Source organism: Echeneis naucrates, chromosome 2 (assembly GCF_900963305.1).
Source record: "Echeneis naucrates chromosome 2, fEcheNa1.1, whole genome shotgun sequence".
Classification (NCBI taxonomy): Eukaryota; Metazoa; Chordata; class Actinopteri; order Carangiformes; family Echeneidae; genus Echeneis; species Echeneis naucrates.
The window spans coordinates 17247033-17266550 of NC_042512.1; the positions used below are offsets into that span (position 1 = coordinate 17247033).

Sequence of the window (19518 nt, forward strand, 5' to 3'; positions counted from 1 at the left end):
TGCATCAGTTGAAATGTGGCAGCTGACCTTCTTGGTTTCCTGCACGTAGCCTGTAATCAGTGCAGATGAAATGAATAGTTTGGCAAACCATAGGCTTTGTTCATAATCCTTTGCTTACATTGCTTCAGACGATCTTTACCCTTTGAGTGTCATATTGACTTTATCAACATCAAAAGCAGGAGTGATGAAATGCGCCAGAAGTTTAAATTTGAAGAATATAACTGAGATTAAATCAGACGTTGAGAGTTTTTGATCTTGTTAGGGCTTGTTAATAGCCTTCATTACGGCCCCGTGCAAACACACACTTCTGAACACAGAGCTCGAGGAAGCTGCTTTTCCTGACGGGCCCGCCCTGTACACGCAGGCCGCGCTGTGGAGCGTGGGAGTTGGATACCAGCCTTTGTTTGTTTGTAAATCCTTGGGAAATGGCTCTTGGATGGGTGCAGGCAGTCTGTTTGTGTGCATACTGCAGTCTTTGAGCCTGGGGCGGACTAGCCCTCTCCCCTTATTAGTAAGCCTTAATGCCATTATGCCTGTTGGCACTGCCAGCGTTTCTCTCTCTGGCACCTTCTCTGCTGCTCACGCTGCAGTTTCAATTCACTGAAGGAGAAATTCTCCCGACACTAATAATTTTACTCTTGCCTTCCACTTTCTTATTTTGCTTTTTATTGTATCCACTTCCTCCTGGCTAAACCGTACCCGTCCTCCAGAATGTAGTTTAACAGAATGCCTTTCTGCAGCCCCCAGCGAGAGGCTTAACCCAGGACCGCCAGTGCACTTGTAGATGGAATAGCAACAACAAAAGTGATTTGAGGCTATTTGGACTTGAGAAATCGCTCCATAAACTGGAGCATGTCTTACGGCAGAGCTGTCGTCGGGTCACACAGGGCTAACATCCGCCATCACTCCAGCTTCTCAGTCTTTGGGTTTTATTCGTTTTATTTGTCAGTGGAGGAAAGTCGCTCTGATTCGGAAATACCTGATGTTTGCTGATGTGCTGTTATTGCTGCAGTTGACATATCATGTCACACCCAGGTGACCGCCTTAAGCCAAAAAAAAAAAAAAAAAAAAAGACAGTCATTTCCGGGTTTTTATCGCAGCAAATCATTTTTTTTTTTTTTTTTTTTTTTACCGTTAGAAGTTGGGCTTGCGTGATATTGTAACATAATATCTTGGTTTTTCCATTTGCTGGCTTTCTATAGACCAACAGATTAGTCAGTCAATAAAGAAAATAACTGACACATTCATTGATAGTGAAAAGAGTCACAGTCTCGGTGACATCACTTCCCTCCTCTGGCCTTTTCTTGGTATTCCAGGACTGAATGTCCTCTCCAGAATGACACTTTTTGTCCTCCCACCAACCCCAATTTTATTCCCTTGCTTCTATTTTATATTTGTAATCCGTCATGTCCAACCAGTGGTGCTGAAAGTTGGCTCTGAAATCTTCTTGTTCGAACAGAGTATGCTGTCTATCTTGGTTGTGTCAACAACACTGCAGCGCTCCCAATTAATGTCCCCCCCCCCGTGCCCCTCCCTGTCTGTCCTGGAGAAAAGAATTCCTGACCTTTTCATACTGTTGTTTCTATTGTCATGGTGCCTGGAAATGGGAGGCTTTTGGAGCTGACTGTTCATTGCCTCTCTTCTGCGTTCACCAAATGAAAGCACAGATAACACACATTTTACCTGGCCTCAGTTTTCTTAATGTGTTCATGTTTTCCTGCTGAAACGCAGAAGCCCACCTTTTCAAAGCATGATTGTAACCTGGCTGATTTCAGTGGTGAGACACCGCTGCGGAGCTCAAAGGCCTGCTTTGTGCAGAGCAACCTGGCCTCTGAATGAAACTCTGTGAATAAATACCAGAAGGTTTGGTCTCACCCAACGAGCTTCAAATAGTGTCAGAATAAATCTGGGCTCCTTCTGTTGACCAAAAAGATTCAGATTTAGAGGACTTTTATTATCCAAAAAAGGCGTTTCAGTTTACAGTTGCAGATAGAGGGTGAAGGTCTGGATGGCGATGTGTTTGGATTGAGGATCAAGTCAAAAGCCCTTTAAACAGATGTTGCAAAGACGCATATAAATGATGTGTTTTGTGTGAAAAACATACGCACTCACTAATGTGGTGTTGCAAGTCCTTTGAAAAGCTTCCTCTTCATTTTGTTCACGTCTTCCTCTCATAATTAGGTCTAATAGGTCAAACATGTTCACAACACAAGCTTTATTACCTCTTAGCCTTAAGGGAACACAACATTTTCCCTCCCGCTGCTCGTGCTAGAGCGACTCTCACAACGAGTAGAACCATTTATCACCATCGAACTGTTATTTCCATCTGCCGATATCAGCAATACACCACGAAGACACGCTTTTCATTGCGCTGCTGCTGAGTCAGCAGCTGTTAAGAAAGAATCTGAATAATAAGACAAGAAACGGGTTGTACTGACATGCACGATTCCTCAGCAGCAACATCACACACGCACACATCTGGACATGTCCCAGTCACACCTCCATCATCAGAGGCATCAACACGTAATGACCTCTTTATTGAAAATATCCATATTGATCATCATAATAAGAATTTGGTAATCAGTTCATCATTGATTATCAGCAGTGGATGAATGAGTTTTGAGTCAGTTCTCACACGTCACTAACAGATGTTTGGTGTTTGGTGTTTTTGAGTTAGTCATCACTCATCATGACTCAGAGCCGCCCAACATGTAATGGTGTTCTCTTTGTGTTGCCTCTTTTGAATTCAAATTGAGCCGAAGGAACAGCAGCCCACTTGTAAGCTCCAGACTGAAAGAGAGATCCCACCACCGCTGATTTTTGACGTTCGTTCTCTCTCCTGAGCTATAGCAGACTGATATGAAGTCGGCCCACAAGACTCAGGCTTAAGATACTTACCTGAAATTGATCCTAAAAAAACACGCAGAAAATGTGTACTGGTAGTTTAGTCTGAGATACAATCAGCAGGAAGACCATTGTGTTGACCCAACACTGTTTCCCGTCTGCCCATTGATTGCAGTAAGAAGGTAAATAAGACGTGTCTGAACAGGATTTCCAAATTGACTTGTATCTCATCACCACACCCACAATATCCAAAAATGTTATTGGATTAAGTGTTTGCTCAACTCTCGGTTTATGAGCTGAATTTAAAATGAAAAGAAAATGCAATTTGCATTTGATTTAAAATTGATTTAATCTTCACAGTTTAATGTGACAAATCCAAATATTATTTGCAAATGCAAATCCTCCAAATGAGCCACAGAAATACTCTGCGGAGCCGCAGTGGAGCTGGGTTAACTGCTCCTTTTTCCCTCCTCTCCTTTCCACCATTCTCATATTTCCAACCTCTCAGCACTCGCATGTGCTTTCGGAAACCACTCTGTCACGGTTCATCTTTGATTTCTGCAGAGGTTGCTGACTCGTTATTTTAAAGATGGCAGATCTTTCTGAGGTCGTCTCTCCTTCATGATGAAGGCCTTTTTTCGTTTCGCTGCCTCCATCGACACATAAATACCCACAAGGGTCGTTGTTTTGGAAGGTTGTAACGCTCCCTTTGCAGAGATGATCTCACCCCCTCGCCCTCTCACATCCCAGGTTTACAGGGTTGCCATAGCAGTGGAGTCTTCCCCAGGTGCCTGGTACTTGGACTATAATTAGGTCACTGTGTGTTATTTCTGTCCTTCTTCGCACTCGTTCCTCCCTCGCTCCCTTCTTACACCATTTTCCACCAGAATAGTTTCTCACCCTCCCTCTTCTCCCTGAAAGTCTGTGTCATCCATACAGTATGCCGCTGATGTGCCGCGCGCCCTCGGCTTGAGATTCACAGTTCAGAGGGTTTGTGAATCCACCACCTCTGAGAGTCAAGCAATACACCATCAGTTTTAGATGACAAGCTCTCTTGGAGTGCAAGTGTGAAATTGCAACACTTGTTTGAAATGCCAAGTTCTCCGTGTGTGTGTGTGTGTTTGGGGGGGGGGGGGGGAGTGGATTGCTGTTCTTGACTGCTATTCCTGGCTCTGTTTCCTGTTTGGTCTCTATGATAGAAGCAGATTTCCTGTGTTTGTTTGACGAAAACAATGAGGAATTAGCTATCTGTTGTGTGTGTGTGTGTGTGTGTGTGTGCGTTTGTGAAATTGGAAGCCATTGTGTAGGATGCACCTCATAGTCAAAGTCAGAGTACGCTTTACAGCAACTCACCTAAATTTCCACTTGGGATTTGTCAAATTAAAATTTCTCATCTTGTTAAACTGATATTAATCATGATTGAACTGTGTAATTATTCCAGTATTTAGTCATTTAATGTTTAATTAAATTAAAGCTGAGGCAGGAAAACGGGATCTTTTTAAGATCCTAAGTACATTTCCACCGATGACTGTTTTCCTTGAGGAAACACTGACTGTTTACCTGGCAGCTATGTGTGGAGGTGTAATCGCTAATGATGATTACAGATACACACACCCATCAGCCCCGGGGCACCAATTCACAAATGACTCCTTGTAACTACAATGATGAAGGATGACCTCAGCTCTCAATCAGCCGTAGAATCATTTTCCTTGTAGCTGTAAACACGGTTATTACTCATCTGCGTTTTTAATTTCAGCAGGGTTTGATGGAAATCTGGTGTTGTTTAAGAATAGAGGAAAAATCTTGCACTTGCATTTATATAGCCCACTCCAAACCGGCTGCCAGCCGACACGTTGGGAAAAATACGCACGTTGTGTATGTATGTTGTATTTTCCAGCATGTGTTTCTGATCCTGATGACAAATTATGAAAAACATGTTTTGATCTGATCCTGCTGGGTGAGAAGAAGCTGTGGGTGCAGATGCTGAGCTTATGTTTTGTGTTGATACATGTATCCAGAGAGCCTGTCACAAACGACTGCTGCTGTCCTCTTTTGTCTTTGTGGCGTCGCCCATTGAAGGAGGATGCAGTTGTGTTACATCAACACTAGAGTTTTAATAGCCTGTTTGGATGTGGTAAAAATGGAAAAATGCTGAATGCTATTTTATCTCAGCCCTAAATTTCATGAAGCTGGTTGGAAGAAAAAGAAAGAAACTGCCTGACTCAAATAACACGTGGAGCTCCGTGAGATTGGTGCATCTTGCAGTTTTTCACTGTTTTTCGATGAAACTGTAACCAGATTTTCACATGTGGATATCGGTGAGGATTCATGTTGATAGCAGATGAATTGAAACACGTTGAAAAGCAGGCACGCCCAGATACGCGCAGCTTACAGACACACAAACATGTCTTGATGAACACAAAATCGTGATGAAATTCCCTCTCCCAGGTGATTTGGATCCTGGTGTTACTTCAGGTTGCCACGACGTTGACCGAGGGAGGTTAAAACAGACTGGTCTCAAGAGGTTGAGAGCAGACTCTGTAACCATGGGGATAATCACTACGGAAACCCAGAGTCCCTCCATCAAGTCTAGACAAATGAAGTGGGCAGAAGTCAGAATAATTTCTCTTGCACACTTCTAATCAGATTTATCTGAGCTTGTAACTCCAGAGGAACCCTCGAGACAAACGCTTAATCACCTTGAATATGAAAAATATAAATCACAAGCAAATTTAAATTCCCTGCACTGAGTCCATGAAAACTTCTGGCGATGACGAAGACTGGTGAGATGAGCTCCCAGTTTAAAGGCTGTGCCGGATCTGACCAACATAGACAAGCATGTTTTATGGTCAGACGGGTGAACCGTCAGTTTCACCTTTTAAAGTTAGGAAATCGATTTTTATCCTCGACCGACTGAGACCTATTGATTTTTATGAAATGCCTGCATGAACACGATGAAATGTGTTTGTAGAGGTGACAGAGTTTGTGGCTGTCCTGACCTTTTTAATTCTTTCTGTCACACGTTCAGATCAAAGTTAGTTTTTTTTGTTTTTGTTTTTTTTTTGACAGAGTGGTTGAGTCTGGCTTTTGCAGCTGCTCTCTCATTTACCTTTTGGCTGACGGGCAGTCAGAGGGGATGAGAACGGGGTCGGTCTCTCCTGTAATCAGTGAAGCACACTACCCACAAGTTCTGCTTTCTAAATACCACGTGCAGATAACATTACACACACACACACACACACACACACACCAGTGAGGGATTGTGTTACACGCACGCCTTAAAGTCTAGTCAAAGATGAGCGGAGGGTTTTAGGTATCAGCGCAGCCTGCTCGCCAAGGTGATTATACAGTGCATGTGTACGGGTGTGCACGTGCCTCGTGCACCACTGTTTCCAAGAGGTCTGAGCACGTCTGTCACTTCCCCATTCTTATCTAATGCAGCCGTCACATATCCTCCCCTGCTAAGTAAATGAAATTCTCTCGGCAACGAGTCTTGTAAACAACTGCAGACCAACACCCTGCTGCTCGATTCCACCTCAATAGTTTGATTAACGACTCCAAGGAAATCAACAGAAGTCAACTGTAGCATGTCGCACATTAGCCAACTCATAAATGACAATTAAGTTTTTTACTGGCTTTGTGTTACGCTGCACTTACAGTAGTTTGTTGCTGACACTCTGATTGGGCATCAGAGCCGTTGTTAACCATCCCTAACGTTCACCAGTTGACATTATCTTGTCTGTGAGACAGTTTGTTCCAGCCAGGACAACAAAGGCCTGTCTTGTTTGCTCCGAGCTTGGACATGGCCAAAGATGCCTGTAAAAGATGTGTGCTGGAGAGACTGTGTATGTGTGTGTGTGTGTGTGTCTGAGCTCTGCAACACATCTTGCTCTCCAGGGAGCCTCCCTCAGGGATGAGAGCTGATCTAAGACACCCCTCCCTCCTTATCCCATCCCTACACCACCTTCACCCAACTCCCTGTGGCAGGCCTGGGCAACTCAGATAAGACTGTACAATTAATAGCACTGCAGGACCAGCACCCATGGGGACACTTCAAAGATTGTTTGTGCGTGCGTGCGTGTGTGTGTGCGTGCGTGTGCACTTAAGAAAGGATTTATAGCAGTTTGTATGCATGTGATGCAATATTTCTCTTTCTGATAACCCCTCATTAAATGTAATGTGTTATAAATCATTTCCTTTCTTCCCCCTCGATCTTTTTCTGCGTCTGATCACATCTCCGAAAGCAGCAGCCACGAGCGGATTCGCTCACACATATCAGTACAAGTCCCTTTACACAATGACTTTGAGATGGGAATGGCAAGGCAATTTACATAAAGGGGTACAAAGAGTTATGTCTTTGAAAGTCCCACATGTGAAGTGCTGCACAGCTCTATAGATTGATGAGAACGTTTGTTGCTCTGAGAGGCGACTGCCAAAGTCGAGATAGTTAAAAGGGGCGCACACTTGTAAAGGATGATTTTGATTTATTATTCTGTTTTTAAAAGAGGTTTTTATTATTATCATTTACGATAATGGTGTACTTCCTGACAGGACATAGAATTTATAATTGCACTCATTTTTGATTTGTCTGTTTTCTTTTATATTAACCGAATGTATAATTATTCAGTCTATTAAAAAAACATTATAAATAGCAAAACTAAATGTGGCAACAAAGAAACAGACATCTCATCAACCTCTGAGCTTAATGTTTGACCTTATAGCTTAAAGTGATTAATCAGAGCGATTGACTTATCAATTAATGGATTAGTCCCTGCAGCTCAGATTTAAACTACTTCAAGCCAAAACTCAGCAAGTGCACCTGAAGAGCGAAGTTCAAAGGCATAAAACTGGGACCTGAGCTGTCTGACTGATCCTTGGAAGCAGCACATCTGACAGACTCATGACGACGAGGCACTGCTCATGCTGTCTAAAGTTTGCCTGGATGTGATTTAGGTCACGGTCTCCAGCTGTGAAATAGGCCACCTGTCTGAGACGGGAAGTTTGATTCAAATAACGATGCATGTCATCGCTCCAGTGAGCTCGACATCCTCATCACAAACCTTCATGCAACAAACCACTTCATCAAATTGCAGAGCAAATAATCTCTCTGTAATCGCTTTACTCCTCCAAACTTGTATGTGATTACATTACATTATTAGATTGTTGGTTTGTCTGTTTGTGTGTTTGGTAAGTTTCCATCTTGTATGTTTTTCCTTTTGGGTGAAACAAACTCTATTTCATCCCGAGACCTTTATGGTTTATGTCCATCTTGAACAACTTGGACAATGTGCGACTGAATTTTGTGGTCCTATGTGGGTCGGCAGGCTCAGTAGCTTAAGTCTGTATTTTCTGTCTCTGATTGACTCTTTCTGTAAATAGCACTGGAGAAACCCGTCACAAACATTACCCGGCTATAATTCTTTTTGACAGCCTTTGTGCTCTGTTGCTCTTGTTTTTGTCAAACTTGGGCAGCTTTCATCAGCTTCTATGATTAATGAAAGTGTCGGATTAATAAAAGTGGCAAGAAGGTGGAAAACATTTTGATGGATCGCTGCCTCAGGTGCATCACCGGTGATGTCTGTAGTGAGACGTAGCCAAGCGATATGGGAGCGTCTGCTGACTTTAATTGAACCTTCGTCTCTGGGTCAATCTCATGCAGCATCAGCAGCATCTCTGTTCTCCTGGCTTATTCGCTTGCAACGATGACTATCATGCCAGATTGAGAGCAAAGAGGGATATTTCTCCTGACCAGGCTGCCGTCCTAATCCTCAGTGCCCAGATTACTGCTCCCTCCCCAGCAGGATGACCGGCTGGCGGACTGGCAGGACAGTGAACCTGGACTGAGACAGGATAGAGACAGAGACAGAGAGAGGAGGCCAGCCTGGTTTCTCCTTCTATACTATACATTTGTCTGACACTTTGCCGCTCGTGTGTTTCTCCATTTGTCAGTGTGCCTTTTTTAGACCATCTGTTGCTCGCTCAGTGTAGGTTCCAGCTTCCCAGCATTGTCACTGCAGCCAGAAGAATAAAAATACAGCCCTTCTGCTCTCAGTGTTTTTTTTTTGTTTTTTTTTGGGGTGGGCATTCAAAAATCCTAATTGCATGCAATCTGTCAGAAGCCATGGAGGGGAAGTGTAAAGACGATTTCGTCACACAGGGATGTTACTCTTTGCACACTTTTCACGTGACTGTGTTGAACTTTGCTTGCAGTACAGGCAAACATCTTTTCTCTCCAAACTACCCCTCTCTGACAGCTGAGTTTCCCATCTTTTCTCTATTTAGCCCTCCCTGATGTCTTTCAGAGTCCCTGTCTGTCTCCGGCCCTCCAGCCTGACATCCCTCCTGTTTTACAGAGCGCTTGACCTTCTGCTCGAGCTCCGAAGGCTTATTGTCTAATTCATCTGTTCTCCAATCTCTTCCTGCCTCTCTCCATTGTGCTTATTCTTCCTTTCTTTTACATTCTCCTCCCGTTCCTGCCTTTGCCGTCATTCTGGTACTCAAATATAAGCTTGTAGAGGAGGCTTGGCTGCTACCCTCCTCCTCCTTGAGTAGAAGAGTGCTGAGGAGATAGCAGTGGAGAGGCTGAAAGGCAGGAATGGGGAAGAGAGTGTGATTGGCTGGGATCTGATTTGCTAGCCAAAAGAGGATGACAAAAAATTTGAATGCCAGCGAGCAGTTGGCCTGGATGTGCCTACCTTTGCTCCGAACACAGAGGAAGTTAGTTTATCTTTGTCAGGGAGAGGCCAGAGGATGGGCAAATAAGGCCGGAGTGAAAGTGGGCACCCAGAAAGTGAGCTAATTAAAAGATATCACACATACAAGTGACTTTTTAAAGAGTATTTCAAAACTCTGTGATCTCGCCTTGCCTTGCCTTGGGTTTTACGATTGATGAGCAGGATGGCGTTTGATCTGTGCCTTTTAGTGCTGCTCAGTTGCTGAGCCACAGAGTGCTCACATGGGGCAGATGGCTCGGTGTCAAGACTGATGACCACCGGTGTTAAGTTGGAGCAGAAGGCAGGTGGGGGCAGGGGGGGATTTTACTCACTCATGTGTGTGTCTGCGTGCAAGGGATTTACTGATTTCTGTGCTACTGCAGCTTGCAGGTCGTTACTTGGACCTGTGAGGGAAGTGAACTTTGCAGCTAACCCATGGACGTGTAATCTGATCTGTGTGTGTGCGTGCTGTTTTTATTGCCATTTGCCTGCAGTGTGTGGCTGCACCTCCAAGATGTCATGATCTTGGAGGTGCAGGAGTCAAATCTTTAGGTTGAACTCTTGGACTCAATACATTTATGTAAGGGCATGTTTTAAACAGGAAGTGAGGAAGGATGGAGTTGTGAAATGTAACACTTTGTTATTCATGTTCGTCACTCTGTTTTCATTTAACAGTGCCATTTCTTATATGAAAACAAAGACTCAGCAAATGATGTGATTGGCTGATGCTTTGGTCTGGAGGGCCAATCAGATCACAGACTTCATCATAGTTCCCATTACAGTCAGGTGAACATCTTTACTGACCTTGATTTACTGTAAGTACTAAGTTACCCATAATGCAGCATTGATGTTTGTTGGTTTAGTTAATGGCCTGAGTGTGACTCCATAAATTTGAGACAGTGCCACACCTTCGAGATCTAAACCAACACAGCAGCTCTGCAATAAATTCAGTGTTTGTGAGTCTTATTAATATTTTGCACCAGTCACAACCTTCACCATCATCTCTCCAGTCTCCTGCAGAGCTGCACTTTAAAATATAATACAACGCAATAAGAGCAACGCCAATAACAGAACAGCCTCACACTGAGGCTCAAATGTTTACTCCCTGGTGCCAATTGGATGGCGTTTCATTGTACAGGTGTTTAGTGCATTCAAGTCATGTTTGAGTGACAGGCACGCTTTCTCATTCTGGACTCCGGGCGTAGTCAGGTGTAAATGGGAGAAAGGCAGCAGCTGCAGAGAGTGCTGTCCTCTTCTTCTGCCAAGTGCATAAATGCAGCCAATGTGTATAAATGGAATATAATGCAAGCTGATAAAGTCCATCTTTCTACTGATACGCCGGCTATATGGCAGCTAAATCGATCCAAAACATTTGAGTTCTCAGCCTCAAATTTAATCCAAATTGATTGCCCCTACCAGCTATTCTCATATTGGAAGAGGACTTCATGCCCCTGGCTGCTTGGAGAAAATCAAGTCTGGAAGAAAAAATATGCTATCCATCTCACAAAGCAGCATTTGTTTGCCTGCCAGGGCCTTCAAAACCATTAACAAGATTAGGGAGCACACAATGGCAACGGCCCCTCTCCTCCCTCCCGCCGTCTCCTTCTCTTTCCCCCACCGTATTCCCTCCCATTTTGTTCTAGCTCATTTGCCAACACAATGCAGACATTCAGCGGTTTGTCTGCACCTCCTCTCCTGAGGGAACCTCCGCACAAAACCTCCTCATGAAGGCAGACACGCACGCAGAGATGCAGCTCAACACACAGGAGCGGAAATCAGTGAAAGAAAAAATAAAAATTCAGACATTCAAATGCCAAAGGCGAATCTCTCACACAGACACACACATTTACTCCCTTTGCCTCCAGCCAACCTGCTCTCAGGCTCAGTATGTGCTGCACTAACAGGGAGAAATGAAGCAAAAACAAATCAACAGAGGGTTATATAAACACAATACTGTCCTGGAAAAACCTTAAACAGCCTGTCTGTGCACCAAGATGGACACTCTTCCCAGAAATGGTGGTGCACTGGGCATTTGGCTGGGTTTGTGTGCTCGTGCGTGAATATCTTAGAAAGCAGAGGGTGTGTTGGGTTGGTCCTGGCCTGTTGTTTCAGGCAATTTGATTTTTGATGGCCTTCGTTTTTCAGCAATATGAAATCGCACGAATGTCTGATGCATCTGGGATAAGAGTTTGATTATGAAAGCACATAAATCAAGCCCAGAGTGATGATGAAATTGGGGAAGGAAAATTTGCTTCTTATACTTTCTTTTCTTCTCTCAATCCTCCCTACATCAGCTCTCTCCTGTTCCTCTCATCTTAGACCAACTCACCTCATTTCATCAAACACACTAATCTCCTGGCCCCGCTCTATCCAAGTAATAAAATTTAATTGCAACCGTCTTGGATTTTGCAGTGAAGGTGCTCAAAGAGTTTAAAACGAGTGGTAAGTCTCATTAAATCTCTGCCCCCCCCCCCCCCCCTTCACAGGTACCTACAGATGTTTCAATGGGTCTACTGGCAGAACCTCAGGTTGCCATGTTTTGTGGTAAACTCAACATGCACATCAACGTGCAGAGCGGCAAGTGGGAGCCAGACCCCTCAGGCACCAACAGCTGCATCAACACCAAGGAGGGCATCCTGAAGTACTGCCAGGAGGTAAATCATCGGTGGTGTGCGTGCATGTGTGTGTCTGTGTGCTGGAAGCTGCAGCAGAAGCTGCTCACCTTATGTTCCATATGTACAACACTTTCTATCCCCTGCTGAATCAATTAAGTCTGAGGTTACAGTGTAATATAATCCACCTTTAAAGCTGATATGAATCTTAATTGTCTGCACTGTAGTAAAATGTGGCAGCTGGAGGTGGCGGGGGGGCACTTAAGGGAATGTAGATATTAAATGTCAGTATAGTTTTAAAACAATAATAAAAAAAACTTCAGGGTCTTGTTTTTAGGTTGATCAATCTTCGTAGTTCCCAGCAGTCTGAAAATGTTTCTAATTTAGCCACCTAACAAGTTTTTATTTCCCCGTGTTTATTTTACTTTGTGTAATAAACCAGTGTGATACATTTTTATAGCCATTTTAGTTCATCCTTTGGCTCATATTTAAGTTTTTGCCGTTAAACTGATGGTCTCAGAGCAAATTACAACAACTGAGCATGTCGGAGAGGAGCCTCTCTGTTTGCTTCATTCAGATTGTATCTTTCATTTTCCAGAGGATTTCTCTTAGCCATGTTTGTGCAATTGAGAATAATTTGCAAAGGTACCAAAAAAATTCAAAGCACAAAGGATTGTGTGTATTAGGAATTGGAATGAGATGTTAGCTGCTGTGTTTGAAGAATCTAGAGCACAATACGGTCCATCATGAGTGTGTAACGGAGTCTGCAAGCAGATTTGTTTTTATTCGCTGAAATCCCCAATTTGGCAAGATGATACATCGCCAAAACTCCGTAAACAAGCGGCTTAAGTCCATGTGACTTTACTTTGCAAGCTGGGGAGAGTTTATTATTAGGTGGAAGCTAACCAGACCAAACTCAGATAAATAACACAGTGTCGGAGAAGCATGGGATTTCTCTGACAAGGACAAGTTCATATTTCCTGTATTCTCACAAATACTAAATCAAGTGAAAATAAACATTCACCAAATCAGTTTTTTCCCCAATTTGAACTTGAATGAAATGGAAAATGGAAAAAAATTGGAAGATTTGAGGGAGAAACTAGAATTTCTTCAAGTAAACAAGAAGGTAAGAAGACCAGGAGAGTTAAAATGTAAAATAAGTATAAAAGTGTGCAGGACACAGAGAGTGTGAATGCACAATCTCTTTGACCTTTGTTGTACTGCGGCACCATTTATAACACAATATTATGCATGCAGGTCTACCCAGAGCTCCAGATTACCAATGTTGTGGAGGCCAACCAGCCAGTAACCATCCAGAACTGGTGCAAGAAAGGACGCAAGCATTGTCGCAGTCACATGCACATCGTTGTGCCCTACCGCTGCCTGGGTGAGTGCAGCAACGTGTGTTCATTTTTAGGGATTGAAAGCCGGAGAAGCAAAGATAAGGCTTTGCTGTGGTTACTCCGCCATAGTTACCATAGTAACCAGGGAGGCAGAGTTCGCGATGGCGTGTTTGTTGGAGTGTGGTGGTTGAAGGCTGCGTGCATGTGTGTGTTTAACATCCGGACGTTGTTTCTGCTGCAGTGGGAGAGTTTGTGAGCGACGCCCTTCTCGTCCCTGACAAGTGCAAGTTCCTGCACCAGGAGCGCATGGACCAGTGTGAGAGCCACCTGCACTGGCACACTGTGGCCAAGGAGGTGAGCACACACACACACACGCACACACACACACACTGCTGCAATGGTTAGCGCAACTACATACACTGATGTCTTCTCTTCCTGTCTATATTTCACATTCTCTCTCTGTAGTCCTGTGGAGACCGCACCATGAATCTTCATGATTATGGGATGCTGTTGCCGTGCGGCATCGACCGCTTCAGAGGAGTGGAGTTTGTCTGCTGTCCCGCTGAATCGGAGCGTGATGCTGACAGCGCTGAGCAGGACGCTGATGATTCTGATGTGTGGTGGGGTGGAGTGGAGGCTGACTACTCTGACACCAGGTACGCACACGCACACACACACACACAGATAAATGAGGCCGAAGCGAAAGCAGAATAATATATCAGTGCTTAGATGATCACAGATGTTGCCACTTTGATTCTGAAAATCACTACAAGGTTAAATTTTTTTGTTCAAATGCTGTCTCTCTCCTTTCTTCTCATTCATCATTGTAAATCTGCCACCTTTTCTTTCCTCAAATTGTTTCCATGTGTCTGATTGCTTCAATTCACCTTCATCTTTTTCCTCCTTTTCCCTCTCTCTTCTCCTCTGTTCTTCCCTCCTTCTCTCCCAGTATGGTGCGTGAGCCAGAGCCAGCAGAGCAGCAAGAGGAAACCAGGCCATCTGTGGTAGAGGAGGAGGAGGAGGAGGAGGAAGAGGAAGAAGAGGTGGCAGCCGAAGAGGATGACGAGGAGGAGGAAGAGGAAGAGGACATGTTGGACAATGACCAGGATGGAGACGGAGAGGAGGACGAAGAAGTGATGGAGGAGGAGGAAGAGGAGGAGGAAGGAGACGACGACATCATCGCGACGCTCGACGACAACGAGGATGCCGACGAGCCCACCACCAACATTGCCATGACGACCACCACCACCACCACCACCGAGTCTGTGGAGGAAGTTGTCAGAGGTGAGGAACGTTTCCAGCATTTGTGTGTTCTGTGTGCGATTTAGATTTACATCTTATTTCTACTTCTATTATTGTCTGGTTTCATTAACAGACTCAGTCAGTCAGTAATCTGATGACAGGACTTTGCATTTAGATTAATGTGGAACAACCTCAGTGGTAAAACACACAAGAATGCGTTTTGCATTGCTAAACACAAATGAACCTCATGTTCCTGAACAATTAATTTCCTGCTGTCATTTTTTCGTATTGTCCTCGTTCTTCATTTCACAGCCTTCATTAGTTACGTTCCATTAGCATCAAAATTAGTGGTAACAGCTTTGTTTCTTCATTTCAGAGTTAAATTGTTCTTAATTTGAGTTTCAAACAGCTTCACGCTGCTGGAACTGTTGTGTCACATCAAGTATTTTAGGTTTTTAATGTGTTTGTGTTTAAAGGTGATCTTTACAAGGACTGTTAGATGACGTGCTGATGTGCTTTATGGTGACAGCTTTGTGGATGACAAGTGTGTGTGTGTGTGTGTGTGTGTCCTTCAAGATGTGTGCTGGGCCAATGCAGAGACTGGTCCATGCCGGGCCATGCTGCCCCGCTGGTACTTTGACCGCCAGGAGGGCCACTGTGCTCAGTTTATCTACGGCGGCTGCGGAGGCAACAGGAATAACTTTGAGTCAGAGGAGTACTGCCTGTCTGTCTGCAGCAGCGTCAGTAAGTCCTGCCAACAGCAGCCAACCTCACCCAGCTGCTCGCTGGCTTGAGTGGCGGTTGTATCCATCTCCGGTGTGTCTCTAACCTTCACTGTGACTCGCTGTCCGGTTGATATTAACAGCTGCTCACGGGTCTCCTTGGTGTGCTTCTCTTCTCGTCCTTCCCGACCTGCCAGCTCCTTTCCTGCCTAATATTTCCTCACCGCCTGTACATTTCTGTGTGTTCTGTCAACCAAATAAATATGTGTGCTCCGAAAACAGACTTCACCTTTCCCATAATCTTCTGTGGACTCTTGAAGCCACCAATCTGATCACCTCACTCTTGCCTTTGCTTTTACTTTGTTTAGGTGTGAGATGAATCATGAAGCCTTTACAACCTATAATAGGATCTAGTTGTGTTGTGAAATATGCAGAGTCGGTTCATGAGAGAACCAACTGATTTGCTATTTCTGAATATCAGATTAAAGTTAAAGTTACTTATTTAGTGAAACATGCTGTCAAATACAAATAGTTAGATACATAAGGTTCATTTTCATGGGCCATTTGCTTCAGTGGCTGAAGGACTTTACATCTTCATGGTTAAGCTGTGGTTATCCTTTGGAGCACGCAGGGCTGCTATAATTGTGTGATTACAGCCAATTTCATGGGTATCATCTTATATATTACTTCAGCATGAATGTGAGCGGTGAAACCATCCAGACAAGAATTATTTTGCAATAATCCTCACCTCACTGCACATTATCCTTTACATCCTTGACACATTGCTTACATTATTCCATCCTTGTCACAGAGGATATACATTTTGCTTAATTTATGCAGTTCGCTTAAATTGGAGGTCAAATTCTCCTGCTGCCGTTCAGAAAATGTGAAGCATCTCCCAGCAGTACCTGGCAGTAAGGAAAAGCTCATCAGTACGTCATTACATCCTGTCAGAGCACACCTGCCTTCTATGTACTCCTTTGTGATGATTATCAGTGGCAGTGCTGAAACTGGGCCTGATGGCTTGATGATTTTCACACCTTGTTAAAAAGTTTGTCGGTTGGAATCTCATAATAAAGGAGATGTCTCGCCTCTTGCCATCGAACTAGTTGTGATTGCTCAGTCACAAACTGAATTGATTGGATTTTTAAGCAGAAACTCACTCCATTTCAGCCCCCCCCAACCCCCATCTCAGTGCAGTTGTTTTTCATTGCCTAGAAAAGTGTGTCTATGTGTGCGAGTTGATTGCAGATGGGGCCTGTGTTTTGTCCTGGGGAGTGAAAGCAGTTTGAGTGTTTTGGCGATGATGCTGATTTCAGTGTTCTGTAAGGTTGAGTGACCTTGCAAGATATATATGTGTGTGTGTGTGTGTGTGTGCATCTCAGTCACGAAGTGCATGATCTGCCCTGCAGCGAAATGGAGTCATGCTATCTCCAACTCCCTATATTTGGATCTAGTTCTATCCACAGCGTGTGTGTGAGTGTGTGTGTGTGTGTGTATGCACAGGAGTCCATGTGCAAGTGTGTTTTCATACAGGTTTTCTGCTCTGCTTGCCATAGATGAGCTGAGAAAATGCTGCAGACATAGACACACACACTCTCCAGGTGCATTTTCACCCACAGTCTTTATGCAAATGTCATGGTTGTTTTTTTTTTTTTTACTTATCGCAATCACAGTAATTATGGTGCAGTTAATGTTACATGCTTTGCATCTTTTTCCTCTTTATACGATACATTATAATGATTAATCATTTTTGGAATTAATGAATATTTGTTGGATGTTGGTCAGCGACAGGAGCAGGTTGTTTAGAATAAAAAGGAACACTAAGAAGAACTACCACAAAGGTGATGCATCCACAAAACCCAGGCTGTATTAGAAATCTCTTCCCTCTTATGATTCCCCAACCTCATAAACACTTAATAGTGGGATGGAAATTGATATTTCTGTCCGTTTTCATTCTGAATTACCATCATTTTGCTCAATCGTTGACAGGCGGTTGCACAAATCTGTAATTTTCACATCTATCACAAGGGCAGCAGTTTCTATCAAAGAAGGTAATGCACATACTGTTCCATAAACGCTAAATTTATCAAGCAGCTCTGTGACTTCAGGGAGTTGCTCCAATACAATGATGCCTTGAATTGTAAAAGCAACATAGTGTAAAAATATTGCAGCTGTGCAGCAATGACAAGACAAAGCTGTTAAAATACAGAAAAGAAACAGGTGGATTCCTGCTTTAAATACAGTGTTGTAAATAGCTCTGTGTTCCTGAGGCAGGACACCTCGAAGCCTCGGTTAATAAAACCAGAACAGGCCACATGATCAGGAGTGGACAAAATACTCGGCTCAGGTCAAAGTGTTGTTTTATGTTTCGTCCGGTCAGGCACTCTCATCAGACATAACCGACTGCACATCAGTGAAATTCATGCACACACTTGTGAAAGATAATCAACATTCCACTGATTAAATCTAGTTTTCACGCATATAAAGATACGATCCACTTAAATTTCTGGCTGATAAGTCGGCCACAGTTCATTTTGGCCTGCCAGGCCCCACAGGATAAATTCCAGCGTCTGTATTTTGGCAGCATATTGAGCTCTGAATGAAGTCATATAAAAGAGAGAGGTTTTGTCTTTTGTCTCTTTGTCTCTATGAAGGACTGCAGGTCATCTGAACCATGCACATGCTTGCTTCCTCCAGCTCCAGCTGCCAGTGTTTTCTTTCCTCTATTGGTTTCATACTAACCCTATTAACTCATTTAGGGTGTTCATGTGTGCTGAAGGGCCGCAGCCAGTGCACAATCAACCAAATGAAAGTGTGCATGAAGCACCACTGAAAGTGTTTTCACCTCTCTGCCTCCTGTTTTTCTCTTTCTACCTACATATCATGCAGTCCCCACAGCCACACCCGGCTCTCCAGACGCCGTGGACCACTATCTGGAGGCGCCTACCGACGAAAACGAACACGCTCACTTCCAGAAGGCCAAAGAGAGCCTGGAGGCCAAGCACCGTGAGAGGATGTCCCAGGTACAGACTGAGAGGGAAGAGGAGGGGAAAAAATTACAAGAAGTTGTTCTTTTTCTTCAATTTATCATCTTAAAGTTGATCAGTAGTCACTACATGAATGTGAGTCAGTAATGGTGGCTGTGCAGAGACAACAGAAAAAAGGATTTTCTTTGTAGCTGAGAGAGGACTATGATCATTTCTATGAATAGAAAATGGAAGGAAAAGAGGCGTGGCAAGTGAACCGAATAGGTACGTTTGTTAATCCCTCCCGGGTAAGCCGATTGAACCATTCCAACTTTAATTGTATTCTTTAATCAAGCAGCTCGCTCTCCGGCGGAGGGCCAGATGGTCCTTCACGACGTCACAGTTTTCAAAGCCCCAAACGAGAACACTAACACCCTCATGCGGCTTTTGTCACTCTCAGTGCACATGTTGTTGCCCGGAGGGCCACGGACGCAGCGTCATCTGATTTGGCACAGTTGAGTTCACCCTTATAGAAACTGTTAGGTCATGACTTCAGTCAAGACCTCAGTTGATTTAAAAAAGTGAGGAAGGAACAATTATCTTTCCCAAGAAGATGAGAGAAAATAAAGAATAGAAACTGGAGATTTCAGTCTTCAGAATATAAACTCCCAAAGTAATGTACAGAGCCAGAAACCCCTCATATCAATATGTACAATCTGGGAGGATTATTTATCCAGACTGGAACAATCTAATGTCAATCCTCTGCAGCCCAGATGTTATCATTTCACATCCATGTAAAATGTCAGATTTTCTTCCATTTAGACAGCCGTGAATAGATCAGATCTGTGGCACAAAGAGCAAAGAGATGTTTCACTCAAGTGTAAAATCAACCTGCAATACAGAATCTGGAAAAAAAGAGGCTGATTGACAAGTCTAATTAATGTTGTTGTCCTTTTCTTGTGCTCAGGTGATGAGAGAGTGGGAGGAGGCTGAGAGGGAAGCCAAGAATCTACCGCGTGCTGACAAGAAGGCCGTCATCCAGGTAAGACCTGCAGAACCTGGAGGCATCCTAA

At 43.8% G+C, this 19518-nt stretch overlaps 1 protein-coding gene across 2 annotated transcripts in view; it reads left to right on the forward strand.

The window, feature by feature from the left end:
• appa (amyloid beta (A4) precursor protein a) overlaps positions 1-19518 on the forward strand; it is a 29369-nt gene that overhangs the window by 2223 nt on the left and 7628 nt on the right. Inside the window, exons 2-9 of one of the 2 annotated variants that reach the window (XM_029514859.1) lie at positions 12044-12211; positions 13427-13556; positions 13754-13866; positions 13978-14168; positions 14462-14796; positions 15331-15498; positions 18369-18502; positions 19413-19487. In XM_029514859.1, coding sequence (XP_029370719.1) covers positions 12044-12211; positions 13427-13556; positions 13754-13866; positions 13978-14168; positions 14462-14796; positions 15331-15498; positions 18369-18502; positions 19413-19487 — 1314 coding nt within the window. The remainder of the gene's footprint in view (positions 1-12043; positions 12212-13426; positions 13557-13753; positions 13867-13977; positions 14169-14461; positions 14797-15330; positions 15499-18368; positions 18503-19412; positions 19488-19518) is intronic. The other variant, XM_029514865.1, reaches the window with a different exon arrangement.